General features: G+C 50.2%; 10 protein-coding genes across 10 annotated transcripts; 4 read left to right on the top strand and 6 right to left on the bottom strand.

The window, feature by feature from the left end:
- Positions 1–333: 333 nt before the first annotated feature.
- On the bottom strand, positions 334–1,730 carry PMZ80_010882 (uncharacterized protein; the record flags this gene model as incomplete). The annotated part of the gene is made up of 4 exons (XM_064879270.1): positions 334–513; positions 572–1,063; positions 1,114–1,443; positions 1,509–1,730. 4 exons carry the CDS (start codon positions 1,728–1,730, stop codon positions 334–336), a joined length of 1,224 nt encoding a protein of 407 aa, XP_064725034.1.
- A 233-nt stretch (positions 1,731–1,963) lies between these two features.
- On the bottom strand, positions 1,964–3,010 carry PMZ80_010881 (uncharacterized protein; the record flags this gene model as incomplete). Its single annotated transcript, XM_064879269.1, has 1 exon — positions 1,964–3,010. One exon carries the CDS (start codon positions 3,008–3,010, stop codon positions 1,964–1,966), a length of 1,047 nt encoding a protein of 348 aa, XP_064725033.1.
- Positions 3,011–4,309: 1,299 nt separating this feature from the next.
- Positions 4,310–6,666, top strand: PMZ80_010880 (uncharacterized protein; the record flags this gene model as incomplete). The annotated part of the gene is made up of 5 exons (XM_064879268.1): positions 4,310–4,348; positions 4,409–4,476; positions 4,524–4,667; positions 4,719–5,059; positions 5,105–6,666. 5 exons carry the CDS (start codon positions 4,310–4,312, stop codon positions 6,664–6,666), a joined length of 2,154 nt encoding a protein of 717 aa, XP_064725032.1.
- A 2,951-nt stretch (positions 6,667–9,617) lies between these two features.
- PMZ80_010879 (uncharacterized protein) lies at positions 9,618–10,892 on the bottom strand (the record flags this gene model as incomplete). Its single annotated transcript, XM_064879267.1, has 2 exons — positions 9,618–10,068; positions 10,123–10,892. 2 exons carry the CDS (start codon positions 10,890–10,892, stop codon positions 9,618–9,620), a joined length of 1,221 nt encoding a protein of 406 aa, XP_064725031.1.
- A 529-nt stretch (positions 10,893–11,421) lies between these two features.
- Positions 11,422–12,147, top strand: PMZ80_010878 (uncharacterized protein; the record flags this gene model as incomplete). The annotated part of the gene is made up of 2 exons (XM_064879266.1): positions 11,422–11,655; positions 11,701–12,147. 2 exons carry the CDS (start codon positions 11,422–11,424, stop codon positions 12,145–12,147), a joined length of 681 nt encoding a protein of 226 aa, XP_064725030.1.
- Positions 12,148–12,581: 434 nt separating this feature from the next.
- PMZ80_010877 (uncharacterized protein) lies at positions 12,582–13,214 on the top strand (the record flags this gene model as incomplete). The annotated part of the gene is made up of 2 exons (XM_064879265.1): positions 12,582–12,622; positions 12,671–13,214. The coding sequence occupies 2 exons, from the start codon at positions 12,582–12,584 to the stop codon at positions 13,212–13,214; spliced, it is 585 nt and encodes a 194-aa protein (XP_064725029.1).
- A 297-nt stretch (positions 13,215–13,511) lies between these two features.
- On the top strand, positions 13,512–14,294 carry PMZ80_010876 (uncharacterized protein; the record flags this gene model as incomplete). Its single annotated transcript, XM_064879264.1, has 1 exon — positions 13,512–14,294. The coding sequence occupies one exon, from the start codon at positions 13,512–13,514 to the stop codon at positions 14,292–14,294; it is 783 nt and encodes a 260-aa protein (XP_064725028.1).
- A 435-nt stretch (positions 14,295–14,729) lies between these two features.
- PMZ80_010875 (uncharacterized protein) lies at positions 14,730–15,938 on the bottom strand (the record flags this gene model as incomplete). The annotated part of the gene is made up of 1 exon (XM_064879263.1): positions 14,730–15,938. The coding sequence occupies one exon, from the start codon at positions 15,936–15,938 to the stop codon at positions 14,730–14,732; it is 1,209 nt and encodes a 402-aa protein (XP_064725027.1).
- Positions 15,939–17,727: 1,789 nt separating this feature from the next.
- PMZ80_010874 (uncharacterized protein) lies at positions 17,728–18,725 on the bottom strand (the record flags this gene model as incomplete). The annotated part of the gene is made up of 2 exons (XM_064879262.1): positions 17,728–18,294; positions 18,351–18,725. The coding sequence occupies 2 exons, from the start codon at positions 18,723–18,725 to the stop codon at positions 17,728–17,730; spliced, it is 942 nt and encodes a 313-aa protein (XP_064725026.1).
- An 813-nt stretch (positions 18,726–19,538) lies between these two features.
- On the bottom strand, positions 19,539–20,261 carry PMZ80_010873 (uncharacterized protein; the record flags this gene model as incomplete). Its single annotated transcript, XM_064879261.1, has 1 exon — positions 19,539–20,261. One exon carries the CDS (start codon positions 20,259–20,261, stop codon positions 19,539–19,541), a length of 723 nt encoding a protein of 240 aa, XP_064725025.1.
- Between the last annotated feature and the right edge of the window lie 430 nt (positions 20,262–20,691).

The raw sequence follows: 20,691 nt of genomic DNA, 5'->3' as shown, positions 1-20,691 counted from the left end.
TTTGATGCTCTGAGAACAGAGCAGTGCTTGAAAATCCGGATGTAAGATGCTAAGAGGACCAGACTGGGGTCGAGTTACCTCGATTGATCGCGCAACGCGTCGACGTCACTGTGGACACAAGGAAGGAGACACGTCCTGCCGAATCACGGCCTGAGGCCTGCGTTGCGCGGTTATAATGCTCGCCGTACAAGCACTGATGCCATGCCCTTCTTGAGGGCATCTGCCCAGACATTTCAAGCCATACCTGTTGGCTAGAGGTATACTGTACCGACGTACGCCCTAGATACCTTGTTGTTACAGCCCGCCTGAACGCAACGCTCAAGCTGAAAAATATCACTTCGGGTCCACCACCAAGACTCCGCTCTTGATGTCTTTGTCAGAAAACTCCTTCAACGGGTCTTTCCCATCGAAAGAAAACCCTGCCCTCTCCGATCTTGACATCTGTGTAATGTCATAGTGCTTACCACCCAGCTTACCACCTGTCGTCGCAAACAATTTCTGATGCTCCTGGAACTGCAAAGCCTTGTTAGCCACCCACAAAGCCACACAACCATCATCGAACAGCACTTACAGCCTTCTTGAAATCCCACCTATCAGGACCCTCTTTGGGCCATGGCTCCTTCTCGTCGTCCTCAACATTTTCCTCTAGAGCAGACACCAGGTCATCCGTTCCGAACACACCACATCCGGCCAGGTCAATACCACTCTTCTTGGCGTATTCCACGATCTTGACATTCCATAATGTCGCATCATTGAAGGTGTCATCATCGTACTCCTCAGTCAAGGATAGATAGAACGCCATTACGATGGCCAAATCCTTGAAATCAGAACCTTGACCCTTCAATTGCTTTGCTCGGTCTAGGCTGTTGAGCATGGCCAGGAAAGCGTTACCCACCAGTGCGAGGCAGCGGCAGACACGATCTCCATCGTCAATGTGACCAAAGAGCTCGAAACCGCTGTGATGCTGCTTCATGAAATAGATGAGTCCTGTAATAACGCACCACATGTCCTGAATACACTGGTTTTCCTCTTTCACCAAGAACAACTTATGAAATCTGACTAGCTATCGTTATAGTGTTAGCTCGGATTTGTTGTTGGACAGCGACGACTTACGAAGTTTTCAACCAGTTCATGCATTCCGTAACCTTCCCAGTCAGTGAAAATATGCATTCCGAATGCGTCCGGATTTCTGTAACCCGCTTCCTTTAGAGCATCGGAGAATTGGATCCAAGCTCCACGCATCATAGACCATTTATGTTCTGGCATTTCAGACACAGGCTCCAAAGCAGGCACACCTTCGTTGGCCTTGTCCTGGAGCTCACAGTACTTGTCCCATTCATCGCTTCCTGGCTGCTTGGTTTTTGAACGAGCCTCGGCAAAAGCATCTGAGCCAGGGCGAAGTATGAGAATATACTCATGGGGCGGCAATTCATCTATTGGAATCTTGTGGTGTAGTTGTATCAGCGCACCGAGATTGCAGTCATATATGAGAGCATGTTATCGTTTACCCTTGGGTCATTGGGTGTCGTGTACGATTCGCGCACGTCGTGAGTTGCCTCACCATGCTCGTTCTCCTCCCCCTTATCTGATGTTTCTTGATTGTCAGACTTGTCATCGCTCTCCAGCGTTCCGCCGTGAACCTGCTTCTTGCTGTTCGTTTTACTAGCTTTGGCCGAACGTGTTTCGACGTTTGGGTCGGACTCCTGCAAGGGCCGTTTGGCTGGAGCCATGGCCGCGAACCGAATGGAAGACTCTACTTCAATCCTCGATATTGCGGTCTAGATGCTGTAGAGGTACCTCACAACGTCCAAGCCCAAGACGGTCAGGAACTGACCTCAGGAGACAGCTCACATCTCGGCAAGGAGCTCGAGACGCGACGTCAGTGTCTGACATCATCCAACACGCGTTCTGTTTAGCGTTTCAGGCTTGATGGACGCGAGGTCCCGTGACATATCCACAAAATCTACCGAGCTGCTGAACACAAACTGTTCAGCGACTGGCGATGGCCTTTGAGCCAGTCCGTGATCTCACGGAAGTCTCTAGCCCATAGCAAGCGACGACCGCTAGCGGGAGTGAAAACCTTGCGATCCCGGATGTGCAGCAACTCAACGCCCAGTCGCTCACATGTAGCTGCCAATTCCATCTGGCTGCTGCTCATTGGGTCATCGTGTATGCATATCCCAACATCACTGGTAAGGAGACACTCAAGATCGGTAGTCGAGTCCCCAACGTAGATGAACAGGATGTCAACACCACAATCTGCTTGATCACGAAGATGTTTGAACACTCTGACCTTATCCCCACTCGTCCTAATGGCCCCCTGCGCATGCTGCATTGGACCCGACGTGGTACCTTGCGCGGTTTGAGCACGATCTTCAACAAGACTTGGTAGTTCGTTAGCGTAAACCGGAACTTCTCCTGACCATCGCGGACTTGCACGTCCTTCAACCTCGGATGCGCGCTGCACTGAACCACGTAAGATCTGCCTCACGAAGCAAGCGCTCCAGTTGACACTAATTACCTGTATGAGTCGGTCAGGGTTCGTAAGTGGAAGCTGATTGTTATGTTGCTTGGTAAATCCGAGTAGCTCAGTCCAGCCTCTTCTGAGTCGTACTTGACCACTGTCTAGCGCCTCATTCGCGGCCACGGTCATGTCCGCTGTGCTCATTCGATCGAAAATACCGGCTTCAATTGCTCGCTCGATGGACGCATTCTCGACTGGTTTGAGACTATTGAGCCAGGTTGTTTCCTGGTCGTACTTGGTTCTGTCGGTAGCTTTTGGCGAGTAGGCATCGGTATGACCTTTGAAGTCTGACATATAAGCATCAACTATCTCAGCCCAGGGTCGGGGTTGAGGATCTCGTTGCAGTTTTCTTTGCCGCGCATAGCCAGCTTCTGCTAGAACATGCATCGTGTCCTTCATAGTCAGAGTGCCATCGAAGTCTAGGATCAGTTTAATAGCACACGAACACGACGTTCCTTGGGCACCTTTTGGACCTGCTTGAGACATGATCGATCTCGACATCTGTCGGCAGGAGATGAGTCTTGAGTGTTGCACTAGATGCCGCGCATGACGGTGAGGGTTTCGGAAGGTAAAGCTGACAAGAGGCTGTTGACACACCGCATGTGTTGCGCCAGCCCTCGCAGTGATGGTCGCCAGGTTGACACTCATGCGCCTGCTACCGTGACGACCGAGAACTCTGCGGCCACAGCGCTTGTAGGATCTACTGTGCTGCCTATATTCGCATCACAGGACCATCGTCAAAGACTCTCATGACTGTGTAGCCTGGCTTGGTATTCCTTGCCGAAGCTTGGTTTCGTACTGAACTGAAGTACAGAATACAAACAGCATCTTGCAGGTCACGACACCCAGCACCATGCCTAATATGGCCAGATCACGCTAAAGCGTGTTGCCTAGAACAGAAATTCCAGGCGCCAAGCTCGCCTAAGAGCTCCCTTTGCTCTGCTTGACCTGAAACGTGTTTTTGGATCATCACTTCTCAGTCTTGAGACAGTCGTTGCTCTTTCCCACCCTACCATTCCAAAGTAACGACTTCAATGGTGCTGGTGCCAGGTCGACCTTCCTTCGACCGGGATGTTGAATAATGAGTATGCTATCTTATTCTACCTTCAAGAGCAACGAACTTCACCAGCGCCCCTCAGAGCTATGCAGCTGACTATGATACCCATGGAGCCATCATGCTTACGCAAGCACAACGACTACGCGATCCTGCTACAGGATTGGACATCCTTTGATGATGGCGCTGAGAATGCTTGTGGGCCGACTTACTCATCCTCCCGTCTTAGGATAAGCCTTCTTTAACTGATCATTAATCTCGAAATGTGGTGCAATGACTCGAAACGATAGTTGCACACTTCCTAAAGCCGCTTGGAGCCTCACTCACCTCGGCCGCTGATCCACACGAGCCTGACTATCGAAGGAAGGGTAGGGATCGGTATCTCCTCTTGCGCTGCCAGCACTCTTTTCTCTCTTCTCGATCGCTTCACAATCCGAGACTATGCTGTCGATCGCGCCAAATATCTGTATCAAAGCATGATCTTGTCTAGGGCTATAGTACAGATACTACCCTGCGCTGGAGGCCTTGGCTAGATCCATGTCGGCAGCATGGAAAAGCACGTCATTACCCGAAAAAGACCAAAACAAGCCTGCAAGAACTGCAGGTACGCTCGCCGATGTCGTTGGAGGACGTTGCTCACATTGAAACGAGGCGCAAGAAGGCTCGCTGTCCTGGTGAACGTCCAGTTTGTTCTTTCTGCGACAGACTGAAGCAGAACTGCGACTACGACGATGTCTCTACTCGCCCAGAGCATACAAGAGCGGTCAGTGGTCAAGCAAGAGCAGTAGGTTTTGTGCATGATGTGTGCCATGATGCTAATGCTCGAACAGTCGAAGCTCGCCGACCGTGTTGCGCAACTGGAGTCGAAACTAAGCGTCCTTACGAACGCAAACCTTGAGCCAGTATCGTCAATATTGGCACATTCATGCAGCTGACAGCCAGTAGCGCACCTTTCACGTCTCCCACCGAACCCTCCTGCTCTGTAGACACATCGATGAGCCCAGTTCAAGATGATGGCACGTGCCGGCCAACCTCAGATGCGCAGCAAAAGCGTCAAGAATCGTTCACGTCAGCTCCAGCCTCTCCTAGGTACAAGCATAGACCTTCATACTGGCGGCTAGCATGCTGACGCAGTCACAGCTCTAAGTTCGAGGGTCCAGCACCAGAGCACATCGTTCGGTCCGCCATCGATTCGTATTTCGCTTTTTGTCACAATCGCCCTTATACCTTTTTGCATGAGGATAGCTTCCGGCAGCGCTTCGAAGGAGGGGAATTTCCTGTATACCTCATTCTAGCTATCGTTGCTACCACTGCACGGCTATCGTATGATCCGTGGTTCGAGGGTAGGCAACTCGAAGCCGCTAGGGTCATAGCCAACCAGTCTTGGACGCTTGTTTTATCAGAAGTGCTGCCCAAAGAAGAAAGCGCCACGCTTGCGGGTGTACAGACTGTCGGGCTTCTGGCGCTACTGGACTACAGAGGTTCGTGAATGTTTACTGTTATTCGTGCTCTGCTGACCTTCACAGCTGGCTCGTATAAATCCGCAAACCTCAAACTGAGACTAGCGATATCGCTAGCACAAAACCTCCGGTTCACAACAGAACCCAGCGTAGCAGTATCTGCCAATCTGCAGGAGGAGCAGAGGTTGGTTGTGTGGGCGCTATATGTGATGGACAAGATCGCAGCTCTGTCCTTTGACAGCTCTTTCGCCTTGAGTGACGAGGAATGCTTGTTGAGGCTACCGGAAGACGAGGACACATTCCGTAAAACTCAGTACAACGGTATGCCAGATCTCATGACTGTCAAAGCTCGTCCGATCACGCTCGCAAGCAGCTATGCGACAATGGTCTTCGCTGCCTCAGTCATAGGGCCCTTGGTAATACTGTGTCATGGAGGGCATGCCTGCAGCCCTCGTTTTTCATCAAATGGTGAAAGCACTTATGCCCTACTGACCACAAGAGCGAAGCAGCTCGCCGATGTCCTAGACATGGACATATCTAGTTCGAACAACCACTCCCTAGACAGTCCAAAGGATGCGTCCAACGAGAGGCACCACAATGTGCAGTATCTTTATGCTCGAGTACTCTATCGTCTGATCCAGATGTTCATCAACCACCCATTCTTCGTACGAAAAGAGATCAACTTCGTCGACTCGTCACAGTCACAAGCCTTTCTTGTTCGAAGCCTGGCAGAATGCCAGCAGCAAGCGGAAGTACTCACGCGGTGTCTGGCAGGATTCCAACAAACAGATCAAATCCCAAGTTGCCAACTTACCCCCGGATACATCATCTTCAACACTGCCCTTGTTCACTGCATGTTTGTAAATTCGCGAAGTACAAGCATTGCAAATACATCCCGAGAGCTCTACGAGATGTCAAGGGCGATGTTACTGCAACAGGCGCTAACGGACGACAATCCACGACTACAATCGTATCTAATTGTTCTCGAGATCTTTCTGCAGACCCCGGGTATCTCCGACCTGCTAGTTGACCCAACCTTAACATCTTTCCAGCACCCATCGGCCTCATCAAGCTATTGGCGATTTCTGGATTTCGACTGGCTATGCAAACAATTCTGTGTGGATATGTCCCAGATGCAAACGCTCGGACAGTCCACCCCGCCGTCTCAGGCTCCATCGCGTGTCAACTCGGTTTCAACATTCACATCTGACAGTACCTCCGCCGGACCGTCGCGCGATCCTTCAACACCGGTCACACCCGATGATACGTATAACGTTATGAACCAGAGTCGGAAATCAAGTGCTTTGCTCAGCGAAAGCACCCCAATTATTCATCCAGAACTCGATAGCGGCTACCAGGTTCGCGGACTTGCATTCGGCTCCATTTCACAGGCTCTCAGCCTGGACGAAGATAAAGGTGCATGTTCAACCCCCTCGAAGGCACTGAAGACTTTCTCGAACGCCAACAACCAACCGGTTATACCCCAAAGAATGTCTACCTTTCAGCAGAACGAGGTCGAGCACGAGACATTATCGCTTGAGCATTATGCAACTCAAGCAGGACCAGCATGGGACGGAGCAGCCACATTGTTTACATGGAGCAATTACGATGCCAGTAGCTTCGAATGACCAGGCTGATTAAACGCGGAATCAATGGGGCCAATAAGTTTTCATGTGTGCGCCACACTCAATACTGTGGCAAAAGGGCATGTAGGGAGCCTGGGTTTCAAGGGGAAGCTGGCGTCATCTCGTAATCCGTGAATGATTGGGATGCTAGTTAAGCGCATGGGTATATTCATATGATCAATGTCCTCCACCCTACTGGCATGTTTACCATTAGATGCTGTAATTTTAAGTATTTACCACCCAGACATTGCACATGTCGGAGGTCGGAGTTATGCCCCATTAGGCTTAGCCTAATGCCTGAATGCCTTAGACTAAGCCTAATTAGGCATAGCTTAATATAATTTCCATTATATCGCAGCCTTTACCTCGATATAACCCTCTAACCTTTATACCACTTAACTACTAAAATATCTAATAAGATATTAGTATAAGATACTATACGTATTACTAATACCCCTCCTCTTCCTTTACGAACGCCGAGTCCTCCTAAGGTAAAGAAAAAGCGAAAATATAACCCGAGATTAACTAGGAACAACCGCCTTAAAATCCGTATAATATACGAGTATATATCGATAACCTTTAAAGAAATAGGCTACGAGCTTCGTTACTTAAAGGTAGTAGTATAGTATACCGTTAATAAAGAAGGAAAAGAGTACTAAATCACACTATAGTATTATAAAGCCGGTTCGCTACCTCTTTTACGTAGCGGCGCAGCCGAATACGTAGTTAATTTTATTAAAAAAGATCGAGTTACTTAACGTATACCTACTACTCTTATTACCTTAATCCTCTTTTTAAACGAGTTTATCGGCGTTAACGCTATTCGCTCTTATCTACGTAGAGTAGGCCTAAAATAGCGTTAGGCTAAGAAAAAGCTAAAACTTAATAACGATAAGGCCTTAGTATAGTACCTCTTTACCCTTAAATACCTTTACTAGATAATAGAGGATTAGATAAAGGTTATTTAGTTAGACGAGACCTAGGTATCCTTAGGCTTCTACGGTAGTTTATACGTATAAAGAGAGGATAACGAGGTTTACTATAACGACTATATCGTCCCTCGCTACTAAAAAAAGAGGTTATAGATATTTTAGGGGTTATTCTACGGTGATATAAAAGGTTCGGTATTCTTTTAGAACCGATAGGAACACGGAACCGTTAATTAGTAGTTATACTAAGAGTATATTTATCCCTAAGTCGTTAACCTTATTAATCGCTAGTTAGAACTTTACCTTATATAAGACCATATAGCCGCCTATCGAGTCGCAACTATCTTCGAATTCCTTTACTCCGGGGGCGTTCGTATACTTAAGTAGCCGGTATATTTACCTAATCTTAACCTAATTAAGAATCTCTAGGTAATAATAAAAAACTAGATTACTAATAACTTCCTAAAGTATACTACTAATAACGAGGAAAACAAGGCTATTATTTAGGTAGCTTAGGATAATATTAAGATAGAACACCTTTATAATTTAGCTACGTCTATACCTACTCGGATATAAGCATACGTTAACGCTAGAGGCTAGCATACTAAATATTAAATAAATAAAGTTCCTAAGCATAAATCTAGCCTAATCAGTGATTAATCCGTGCCCCGTTCCCCATATTAAATGGATTATACCTTAGGCCGTCTTTACTGGCTGGAATGCACCGCCTTGGCTGCATGAAAATGTGGCAAATACTTAAAATTACAGCATTTAATGGTAGCACGGTTTCTCAAGTAGCGTCCTTCTCCATTCCGCCACCGGGCTCGTGTTAACGACCACTACCCGATTGATCATGTTTAGACTTTCAGATGCGGATACACAGTGCTAGCGTCGAACGACCGTCAAGAGATCAGAAGGACGCACATCACGGCCCCGACCTCCTGCTCATAGGACCGCCTGTAATCGCCGCCAACAGTGATGCCTCCTGTCACATTGACTGGCGGCCCCTTCCTTGCTTCAGCAAATTCATAGTAGTGCCTTCCTTGTTCAAGAGGACAGGTTGGTCGCGCCTTCCACGAGCAGTGGGTAATGGGTCGCGCCTTCCTTGCTTCACGGTCGCGCCTTCCCCAGTTGACAATCGTTCCTTCCTTTACTCACGCTCGTGCCTTCCTCTGCTGACAGTCGTACCTTCCTCAACCAACCTTACTGTACCTTCCCATCCAGAAGCGCCCGGTCATACTTTCCTCGACCGGTGGCATCGCCTGCGGCATGACGTCGGTCGTGAAGGCGAGCGACTGCTCGGCTGCCCAAGGTAGGGGCGAACGGGGCCGTGCTTTCCTCCTTTAACATGTTGGTCTGAGGCAGGCGCGATGGGTGGTCTGGGAAGGAGCGATCTACAGTTAAAGCGTAAGGAAGGTGCCACCTGATGATTGTGCCTGCTCTTGTGTCCAAGGTGTAAATGCTGTGGTAGGCATGACCGGTGATGCTGGTTGTGACTGCCTCGTTTAGACCTGGGATGAATGAAGGCACGGATGGAGTAGGACGCCTCGAGTTGCTAGGTAGCTTTCTGTCTTGCTTGCAGTATTGGCGCGAGCGAGTGCCAGGGCGGGTGTTGATAGCAAGCACTGATGCTACTCCTGCTTTGGCTATCCCGTCTGCGGTTCGTGCTGTAGTCAGTTAATTCGTTGGCCGCAGACGAATGCTGGGAGTCGGAGAACAAAGCAGGCAGGAATAGAAAAATGTGATGTGGTCAGCAATAATGATTACTTATTTGGAGCACGTGGGTGCATAGGAGTACACAAGTACTTTCGCTGAAAGACAAAAGACCATCAATCGCAGGTCGCAAAATAACCCGCTTGGTGTATCATGAGCTCTGGTTGACGTACTGACAGTTCAACACAGTAATATCCTGCTCTTGCTTTCCAAAGACCCCAATTTTCTGGCCTTCCTCGTCCGTCCCTTTGGGTATCTATGACAAAAGCATATACGGTGCGCCATGTAGCTCCAACCCCATGATCGCTAAATTCAGACTTCCAACGCCTCAGCAGCAGTTCGCTTCCTACCCTTGCTGGCTGGCACAGAACCACTCGATCTAGCACCGGACTTCAGTCTTGGCCATGCGTCGAATGGACTGCGTTTCTTGCTTCCTGCGCTATTACTCACATCCCTGGTTCGTGATCTCGTAGCTCTCGATGGGCTTGGCAGCTCCTGTTCGTCGTTTTCTGCTGGATGATTATCATCGATCTCTGTCTCGGCCTCCTCATCGCTCTGGCTCGCCTGTTGTGGCACTCGCTGGGCGCTAGGCTCATCCTGGAAGAGTCTTCGCGGTTTAATGGATTTTCTGGTGAGTGTCTTGAGTGGCCTGACGAGGTCACGACCGTTGACTTCTCGCTCGAGAAGACCAAGTTCTTCGGGATCGATCACTTCTTCTTCCTCACCTGCATCATCGAAGCGGCGGTAAACTTTCTTGCCTCGACTGTGAGATTGTTAGTTTGAGCGCACGGGTTTTTGATCATTGGTGTGAACTTACAATACGTAGACCATGCCTTCGTCTCTCTCAATTGCTTCTTCGACTTGTGGATCAAGTGGTCTCTTCTCGTCCTCCTCAGCACTAACCTTGCGTCGCTTGGTTGCGCTTGTCATCTTCTGCCTGGAAGGTGCAGCTCGCTTCTTAGATTCTGTTGGGGGTACAGCGTTGAAAGGATTTTCTGCGCTTGTGTCGACTTCAGGCACCTGATCTCTCGAATCAACGTGAATTTGAACTGGATCTTGAGAAGAAGTAGCTGCAGAGAAAGATTCAAGTGAGAAACCATTGTGTCGCTTCTTCTGGGTCTTTCGCGGACTTTGATGCATTGCGTTCGGTTGGTCTTGGAAGAGTGCTCTTGCAGCCATTGTGGCTTTTGGAATATGTTTCTTTTGAGGAGTTTTGTCGGGTGTTGGTAACATGCCTTCTGATAGAATTGTGGTTGCAGAAAGGTAGGCTGGGTTGTGTTGGTGAATGTTTCGAGCAGGTGTGTCGGAATCTGGGGAGGTTGGGGATATCACTTGCACGCGACGAGTCGATTTGCGTTTGGGAGTGACTTGCGATGCTGAGTGAAAGGGATCCTGTTCTGGTGATCGTGGAGTGCGCGATGACTGCGGCGATGTGAAAGATGATTGTGGAGATTCAGGGGTCTTCTTCGTGTTCGACCGCGTGTTGTATCGTGAAGGTGAAGATTTCGAGTGATAAGCGCTTCCATGTAGCGGTGTCGGCGGGGTCTGAGCTTCAGCTCGTATCTGAGCTGGAGGTGTCGACGCCATATTGGCAGCTCGGAAGGGTTCGAAGCAAACAAGATGTCGCCCGGAGTTGTTCGAAGTGGTTCGTTTGTGGTATTCACTTTAGATGTGCCGGTCGCTGCACTGCCGTTCGTTCACTTATGCGCGCCAGAGAGTCGGATTATTGCAAAGGGGTCGATTACAATATGCGCGTGGATCAAAATGCGAATCTAGCATATACGGCAGGAAGGAGACATAGGAGTTGAGAGCAACAGCGCATGGAGAATGACAAGCACTGGGTACCCTAGATGACGATGGGAAGAAAGTATGAGGTTGGGCTCAGGTCTCGATGCAAGGGCGGTGGCTGGCATCCCACAGCCAATTATCGGCTAGCGAGATTAGCTTGACGCCGTGACGCTAAACGCTGCTGCTTCGACGCGTCGCCCGGCAAGCGCGTTAAGTGCCAAAATTGCATCACTTGGTAAACAGCAACTTTTGGTCCTTGGACCCTGGATATCACGTTGCTGGCGCTCCAGAGGTCTGTGCAATCGCTGCATCGTCGATACAGGAGACCATGGCTTCCAATGAGGACCCGTTTCGGCTAGAGGATGAACAGTCTCCTTCCAGAGTGAAAAGCAGACCACAAAGCAGAGGTCCCAATCATGGCACATCTGGCTCAAAGTCAGCGTCAGAGGCTGAAAAGTCTCGTGAAGAAGCTCTACGGCAGGAACTGGCAAGCGTGAAGAAAGTTAATGAAGCCATAGAAGGTGTACTGCAGAGTCTAGAGAAGGCAAAAGCAAACATGAAGGTGAGTGGAAGGAGGGGTTTGGAGTGCCTGAGCTGACGCTTGTAGACGGTCAATGGTACAGTTAGTGCTGCGTCGCAATTGCTAAACACATGGACTCGCATACTATCACAGACAGAGCACAATCAGAGACTGATCCTTGACCCATCATGGCAAGGTGCAAGTCAGGATATTGCTGATATCGAGGAAGAGGCGCAGGCGAAGCAATACGCTGCTGAGAGACGAGAAACAGAGGAGCAGGAAAGGAAGGCTGCAGCTGCGCGGAAGGCAGAAGACGATGAAAAGCGGCGCGTAGAAGCTGCAGTTCGTCCAACCAAGACACCTGCCCGGGGGCGCGGTCGCGGTGTGTCGAGAGGTGCAAGCACATCGTCTGCTTCCACGCCTGCACCTAGCTCTGGCAATACCAGCATGCTGAGAGCACCTTCCACCACATCCAGGAGAGGGACCACTGGCAGCAGTATAGGACGTGCTCGAGGCTCACGTGGTAAGACATAGAATGCAAAAGTTACCATCATCATGATGACCCTTTCCCGACTCAACAGATCTGGTTCGCAGCTCTCGGACTGTCAGCATGTCCCGTACCTGAAAGCCAACACGATACTCTGTTGCAAGTAGATTGTATTGTGTAATAGCATGTTTCCTGGCATCGCACCTCCCTTTCAGGCTAATAATCTGCATAGGCGATCGTCCTCAGTTTGGCGATTGCAAGTCGCGTAAAACAACTCATCCTATTGTCCTTCCAGCGCTCAGGCTTTCGATCGTTTGATCGGCCTGATAAACCGAGGACTTGAGACAGTCAAAGGATACATCTACTCGATCGTAGTGCGCCTTCCGATCCCGACAATTTGGCACATCTACAACCACTGTCCTGAACTGCAGCAGTCTCACAGCCATAGAATCTTTAACACTCTTGCGACGGTATATGCACAATGTCCAACAACTTCGCACCATACCAGGATGCGCCTGAAATGTAAGTAGCTCCTCGAGTTCATGCGAGCAACAAATTGACTATCTCCAGCGAACGCGCCCGGTCACCGCCAATCAACAGCCCTCGTACCTCAGTCGACTACTCGCGAACCCGATCACCTCCTCAACGACCGTCCCAGATCTCACGCAACATAAGCGAAGTCGCGTCGCAACCCCTCCCAGAACCAGATAGCTTCGCGAACAACAACTACAATGAGACCCCAGACTACGAGCAGGGCGGCCGCGAGCGCAATCTGGAGGCTTTCCAGACAAGTCTTCCCATGCGCCTGGACTACGAAGCCATGCTAGCATACCTGCTTCTCCCTCCTGTAGGCGGCGTAATATTACTTCTACTGGAACGCAAGTCGGACTACGTACGCTTCCACGCCTGGCAGGGGTCACTCACATTTGCCGCGGTGTTCGTACTGCACCTAATTCTCTCTTGGTCGAAGGCGCTGAGCTGGATGCTGTTTATACTGGATCTACTTCTGATCATATTCCTGGCACGACATGCATATACCGACGTTGACACGCTGGAACACTACGAGCTGCCATTCTTCGGGAGGATCGCGAACCGTTTTGTGGATGATGAGTGAGCTGGTGACGGTATGAGGTGCTCAGCTACAACATCAGAAGCACAAAATAAACGGTCGAACTGCGCAAGGTCACCGAAATATCTATCGAGCAATCGTGGAATGACAGCATACAGAAATGCAAGAACAAACACAATATAACAGCATAGAAAGCAGCTCAAAGCCACTGGCGCGTATGTCCGAATCATCTCACTCCTCAAGACATCGCTAAGTAAGTCAGCCAAATACATACAAACAGTCAACCCTCACTCGCTAACCAAACCTACAGACCTACCTCCACCCCCCTAAAGCACTCCCACTATGACACCACCACCCCATCCCATCCGCCTCGGCATCCTCCTCCCCTCCTCAAACACAACCCTCGAACCCCAAATCACCTCCCTCCTCCACACAATAAACACCCACCTCCCCCACACCCACCCACAAATAACACCGCACTTCTCCCGCATCCGCGTAACCCAAATCTCCCTCTCCCGCTCCGCCTCATCACAATTCGATCTACGCACCATGCTCTCCGCCGCTTCCCTCCTCGCCGATGCACGCGTCGACGCGATAAGTTGGGGCGGGACATCGGCTGGTTGGCTGGGGTTGGAGAGCGATATCGAGCTGTGCGAGGCTATTGAGTCTGAATTTCACATTCCTGCGAGCACATCGACGTTGGCGCTGGTTGAGATATTACATCGGTTGGGGGATCCGGGGGTGGGGTTGGTGACGCCGTATGTATCTGAGATGAATGAGGCGATTAGGGGGACGTTTGGGGGTGTGGGGATAAGCATTGCGGCGGGGGATCGGTGGTTGGGGATTACGGATAATATTGAGATTGGGGAGGTGAGTGGTGAGCAGGTGGGTGGGATGTGTGATGGGGTGTTAGGCGCGAGGGAGGAGCTCAAGGTTGCGATGGTGTACTGCACGAATTTAAGTGCTGCGCATCTTGCGTCGGGGTTGGAGAGCAAGTACCAAGATCGAGATGTGGTTGTGTTGGATAGTGTGAGCGCTGTGGTATGGGGTTTACTACGGAAAGTTGGTGTTGATATCAAAGGCACTGGTGTTGCGAAGCAGTGGGGAAAGATGTTTGATGTTTGATCTACTTCTATCTTTTTCTGCTCGTCAGTACTAGCAAATTGTCACGAACTCGGCCAGCTTTGCGTTCTTCTTCTGCTGCAACTGTCGCACATCATCTCACAACGGGTCACAGTACGTCTTCCCTGTCACTAACCATGGCCCCATCCAGCCCTGACTACATTAGCATGTCTCAGCCGCAGCGGCGACAGGAGATGCTTGGGTAAAATGCAGAGGGGCCGATTGGGCTGATGAGGGTGATGCTGTCTAGGTATGAGGTCGAGCGAGTGGGGCGATCGTAGGAAGCTCTGCTTACTCACGAAGTCCAAATACCAGCGACACACTGAGCGTGAGTTGGTTCTGGCTGTGATGTCTTATATGTGCACAACGCTCATGCTCATGCTCAGCACAGTAGCAGTGAACTTATTCCGCTTCGAGTCCCAAGCATGGATTTCGCGTTCAAACGTCATTAAACCCAAGCAACCTCCTCTCATCCTTCCTGTCCGCCACAGCCCAAACCCAAGCCCGCCCCGCCTCCCCAGTCCACAACCCAGCGAACCCATCACTCTGCCCCGCATCCTCCATCCACCCCTTCTCAAGTCCGCCTCTACCTCCCCTAGCATTAGCCTCAATCTGCTCCGTGCTCATCGCCACCAAGAACTTCTCAAACCGATCATCCTTCGAGTCCGTGAAACACGGTGCATTCCCCGCTATGCCGTGGCAGAGACAGGGGGATTTAGTCAGGAGACCTCTCTTGCAGATATCGTCTTTTGCGCTTTCGAGGGCTCTGGTGATACGTGATTGGATCTCGGACGAGAAATACATCTTCACAGGCTCAAGACTCGTGACGAACCCCGGCGCACCGTGGCAGAATTGGACGAGCTTATCGCTGCCCGTCATTGCGTTCTTGCCCAGGAACCCCTCGATTGAAGATGGAAAGTTACCGCTTTCGAATTGTGTGTCTAGCAGATCTGACACTAGCGATTCCAGCTTCTGAGCAGAATCGGGGAGCGAGAGGACCAGCTGCGCGACGATGCCGAAGTACCCGTGCGCGGCGCCCATGTATTGCTTTCCATGCCATGTCCACGGGAGGGGCGTCGACATGATCCGGTTGACTGTCCGTTCGATGGTCTGTTCGAGTGACTTAGTCACACTAGCCTGCTGCTGCTTGTTGAAGTGTGTCCGGCAAAGACGGAGAAGGTAGAGATACCCCGCCCGTCCGTAGAGCCATTCGTTCGAGCCACCCTTGTCATTCATCGTGCTCTCATATGCGCAGAGCTTCTGTGCTAGGCTGGCATCGTTGCTGATCACACTGTTCACGGCGAGGTATGACAGCGTCTCGTTTGCGATTCCGCAGTGGTCTGGGTCGACGTCTGCTTTTCGTGTGACGTGGACTTCGCTGAGCTTTAGGTAGGCCTCTGCCCATTCGAGGAGGGACTGCGATTTGAATGTTAGATCTGGATAGAGTTGGGATAGACGGTGGAAGAGGAAGCCGATTGATGTTGGGCCTTTGTAGAGGCCTGAGAAGGACCAGCCGGTGCTGCAGGTGTGGACTGGGGGGTTGTAGGTGTTTATTCTCTCTAGGGAGGAAAGGAGTTCGGTGTGGTAGTCTGGTTTGGGAAGGTCGTTTAGGCTATCGTTTTTGAAGTGTCTTGCATGTGAAGACATGGTGGCGCTAGATTCGGTGATGTTAGTGGCGAGTTGTATGGATCATGTGGGTGCCGTCGACTTTATGTCAGTTATCCTAGAACTGAGCATGTCTTCAGGTTAGAACAAGCAGATCCATCAGATATGATGTTACCGAAACATGCTGTACTTGTTGGAAACAATTCTGCCTATGATCAAATTCTTGCATCAATGCTCGGATAAGTGTGCCGCTGAAACGAGAAGATGAAGAGGAGAGGGAAGGAACAGGGGAGTGGGCGGAGGCTAGCCGGATCAGGAAGAATGAGGAGACATGAACTCGTTACAGTGGTCTGGTTGCACTCGACGTAGCGAACTAGTTCAAAGTATTGTTGTAGCTCTTAACAATTTGTATGATCATGATGGCGGGATGCCGGCATGGAATCAAAGGCATCCATCTCATCAAGATATCGTGGGACAAGGTGCTAGTGACCACCAAGCTATGGACTTCACTTCAGCTTCGTGAGAATTTGGCTCAAAAGAGCGTTCGACGATAATAATATTATCATTATATGTGAGGCGCTTCTTTCTGTCAGCTATCGAAATGAGTTCGGAATCACCCTTGCTTCGAAATCTAGAGTACAGGGCTACCATATCATATCATACCATTGACCCCGCTTGGTACGACACCTTTTTGCTCAAGCCGTCCTGCACACCCAGCTCTAAAAAATTCGACTCATGTCTAATCATGGTCCTGCCCAATCATGGAATTTTACAAACACAGTTTCCACGTGCTGTGTCTGCGCACGCCTCCGTCGAATTACTCAAAGGCTGCCCATCTTTATTTCCTTCAGGAGTAAGACCATAGCACTTGATCTTCTTGCTCGCGCAAATACACATGCGGTGACAGTCGCCCTGTATAAACTCTGCAGCCCCAATTTTCTCCTCTGGCGTGATTGGTGTGCATACGACAGCGCCGGCATCCCCGAAGGTCCCTGTTCCCAAGGCGGATGTTAGGAACAGCGGAGCCGCGAGCATGAAGAGATGCATGGTGTGAGGCTGTTTCAGTGCTGTGCCGGAGTGGCCTGTAGAGTATGAAACGTTGGGACAATGTCTGTAAAAGCTCGTTCGTAAGTATTCAGTCAGTGGCTTAGTATGAATTGACGGACTTACCTATACGGACAGAGGAGAGAGGTGCGATGTAGTTGAGTGGTTTCGAAGAACCGTTGGATGAGAGGTGCTGTTATGCATGGTGTCTGACCCAAGCATAAGGACTGCAGCTCTTTGTTAGCAAATCGTCGATACTCTGTTTGCAACCATGGGCCGTGTGACCGAAGAGATGTAGGAAAGGCCTTCTTTGTTGTAGCACTCACAAAGCCTGCCAGCTGCGATCAACCAGGCCAGGGCTTGAAGAAGCCGAAGCCCGACAATATCAAGCTCGACAATATCATGCCAGACAATCCCAGGTTTCAAGGCTCTGAGGTCCGAGTAAGACTTGATCAGTGTTGGCGCAACATTGAAGCGGACAAATAGATTGGATTCAGAAGAGGAACAACTGGGCCTAGCACCAAGGCTTTGCCTCCTAAGCCCTCATTTGTCTGTATCTTGCCCGATCAGGTGACCCTATGATCCGTGTACCATCAGCCTCGATGTCTGAACTTCACGCGGTCACGCCAATGATACAAAACACTACGTCAGTAAGTTTGTCGTATCTATGTTTTCGCGTACCAAACGTGTCTTCACTACGCATTCGTAGCTTGCGATTGATGTGGTACCACCATCAACGACAAGCGACGGCATGGTACAGTTCCAGTGTATTCTGGTGATTGAGCCACTAGCTGATATCCAATTGTTTTGCTACATCCTCCGGTTTTGCTGGCAGCATAGCGCCCTCTGCGGGCTTCTCTCTCTTCTTGAAGTCATCCACCATCTCCACCATAGTCACCCACTCTACGCCCTCGTGGGTGTTAATATACTCGATCAGCCGCTCATGCATAAGCAAAACATGAGGGTGCCCACTAACGTCTGGGTGTATCGTCATCGGAAAGATAAACTCGTCATGCTCCCTGTAGAAATAATCGAAGTGGTCTTTCCATAGCTGTTCGACAGATCTGACATCGACCCATCCATGGGAGTTAGGCGCTTTCTTGATGAACATCATCGGTGGAAGGTCGTCAAGATACCAGTTTGCTGGGATCTCGACCATACCCGTGTTTTGACCTGGTTGTAAGGGCTTCATCCAAGTCTTTGCGGGTTGAGTGTAGTCGATTTTCGTCCATTGGTCACCTGTCCGGAGGTAATAAGGCTGGCAGTCATGGTGAGACATGCTATGATCGTACTCAATGCCATAGGAGAGGTATAGCTCCGTTGCTTCTTTGGAGACTTCCCACCATGGGGCAACCTGCACAACATGTTTAGCGCGGATCATCCGCAGGCCATTGTCGGGAATGAACTTACCGTTCCCCTAGGGGGCTTCCCATTACAGAACTTGGTGAGCATCTTGTACGTGTAGTCAAGAATATCTCTTTGCTGCTCCATACTCATGTCGACAGGGTTTTCGTGGCTGTACCCGTGCAGACCAATTTCATGGCCCTTATCTCTGATGATGGCACATTGCTCCGGAAATGTTTCGAGACTGTGACCTGGAATGAACCAGGTTGCCTTCATGTCGTACTTGTCAAACATTTTCAGAAGTCGTTCCACACCAATAGTTCCAGCGAAGTAACCTCGACTGATGTCGCTGTTTGAGTCTTCGCCTTTGTACGAGCCAAGCCAACCTGCAATGGCATCGATATCGACACCGTAGCCAACGAGGACTCGTTTCTTGCCCATGATGATGTTGAATCGTCTGATGAAGAGGATCAAAATTCGTCAGAGCTCTGGAAGGAGGTCCAAGCTGACGAGCAGGGGGTTCAACTACCAAGTCTGAGAGCGACTGTATCACACAGATCTAGAAGTGTTACAGCAGAGGTGTTTGACGTGATGAGCTCGGGATGGAAGTAAAGGGATTCCTCTTTATCAATAAGTCGTTGATATGGTTCACGCGATGTACTCCGCGTCTGGGGTAGATGTGGGATGACGTTTTGATGAGCTTATCAGAGTTCGAAGCGGATTCAGCTTCGCACGTGCTTACGGTTTGGAGACGCTCTGTTCAGCTCCTGCCCACAGCAGTTCGTTAATGAGCGACCCAAACGGCTCTGCCATGCGCAAAAGGATACTTGAGGCTCTGATGCTCAGAGCCCACCCGATGTGCATGTCGAGACTCGAAGCCCAAGACTGCAATGCTTCTATGGTAACATGCCAGATTCGAATGCCCGCGACAGGTGACTCGACCACGCAAACGGCGTCCTACTTGCGCAGAGTGCTACATGCTGAGGCCGCTTCCTGTGCTTCGGAAGCAGGCGGACGTACCCCTCAAGCATAGACTCGTCCATGATATCCGCCTCGAGTTCATTCGAGTGCCGCTCGGCGGCTGACCCAGACGACGTGATGATTCGACCTTCTGAGCGTCCGTCTTGCTGGATCGAGGGAGACCAACTTCGTTCCGTCTGCTTGCGCATCTCTTGCCATCTCTCCTGTCTCATCTGCTACCAGGAACGTGTCTAGAGAGTCTTTTCTCCGGGGGTTATGATTGACTTGGCTCGTTCATCTCTTGTTCATGAACTTCATGGCACCACCAAGCTTTGCAACCTTGAGCACATCTCTATAGGTCAAGCTGAGGCGATTCTGCCGCTTCGCAGTCCCACCCTCGTAGGGTGTTTTATCTCCCAACTTATTCCAATTGACTATCGTCTCAGGACCGAGATCTTTGTCTTCATCATCCTCAGATATGCCGTGTAAGGTATCCTTGTACATATCGCCAGTTGTGATCAGTAAGCTTCTCGGCTCTTGCAGAATGTGCCACGTTGGTGTAGCTTCTCTTTCGCCTTGATCATTCTTCTTGTAGATGTCGAGGACTGTATGGCTAGCGAGGCTAACTGTTGCGGTGATAGGGTAGTATGCTGGACCATCGACATGAGGCATAATGCCCTGTCCAGGCTGGTACTCGTTGACAAGGCAGTGATTTGGTGCGCCGTGGGGTGAATCTTTGAAGAGTCTCGTTTGTGCTAGTCTATCGAGCACGACCTTGCTCAGAAATGGAGGCATTGGAGCGGCGATGAGGGTATCACGAGCTGCGCCTGTCAGTTGCGAAGGTAGGGATAGCAGTCGCCGGTGACTGAGAATTGTCCATCGTGTGCTTGGTAGCTTCGAAATCTCTTGCAGAATATATTGCTCTTCCTCTGGTGAGAGGAATTCTGGCACATAGAAACCTGATTCGGGCAAACCAGAGATTTGGGCATCCTCGAGGCTCAGCGCAGGTGAAGCCATGTCTGATGGTCGTAGGGAAGAAGATGGCGGTCACAGAGTTGATTAGTAGCTGCAGTATTAGCCAGCATGAAACTACGGTCAGAATTGTAGATACCACGCCACACAGCGCTGTCTCCTGCGCGAAGCATTGTCAAAAGGATAAAATATCAGGTAGTATGTAAGGTCGAAAGTCGTCCGTACTCTAGTGATGTTTGGGTAGTCAAGATGCGCAAGCGCCAATCTGACCAAATCTCCTTTGATGTACTTAGGGCAACCTTCACTCCTTTCTGACTTTACAGGCTTCCTTTCGTCTCCAGATAGGACGGTCTACATAGTCAATGAGCATATTAAAATGATTCTATCTTTTCTAGCTGGTGTGCACTTGGTTGGCAGATATGCCCACTCTTGAAGCCTCACGTCACGACTTGAATGGTGCCATCCAACTTTTTTC

Source organism: Knufia obscura (genome assembly GCF_036327395.1).
Source record: "Knufia obscura strain CCFEE 5817 isolate CBS 148926 chromosome Unknown scaffold_21, whole genome shotgun sequence".
Classification (NCBI taxonomy): domain Eukaryota; kingdom Fungi; phylum Ascomycota; class Eurotiomycetes; order Chaetothyriales; family Trichomeriaceae; genus Knufia; species Knufia obscura.
The sequence above is the reverse complement of the archived record's forward strand: the minus strand, read 5'-3'. Positions and strand labels throughout refer to the sequence as shown.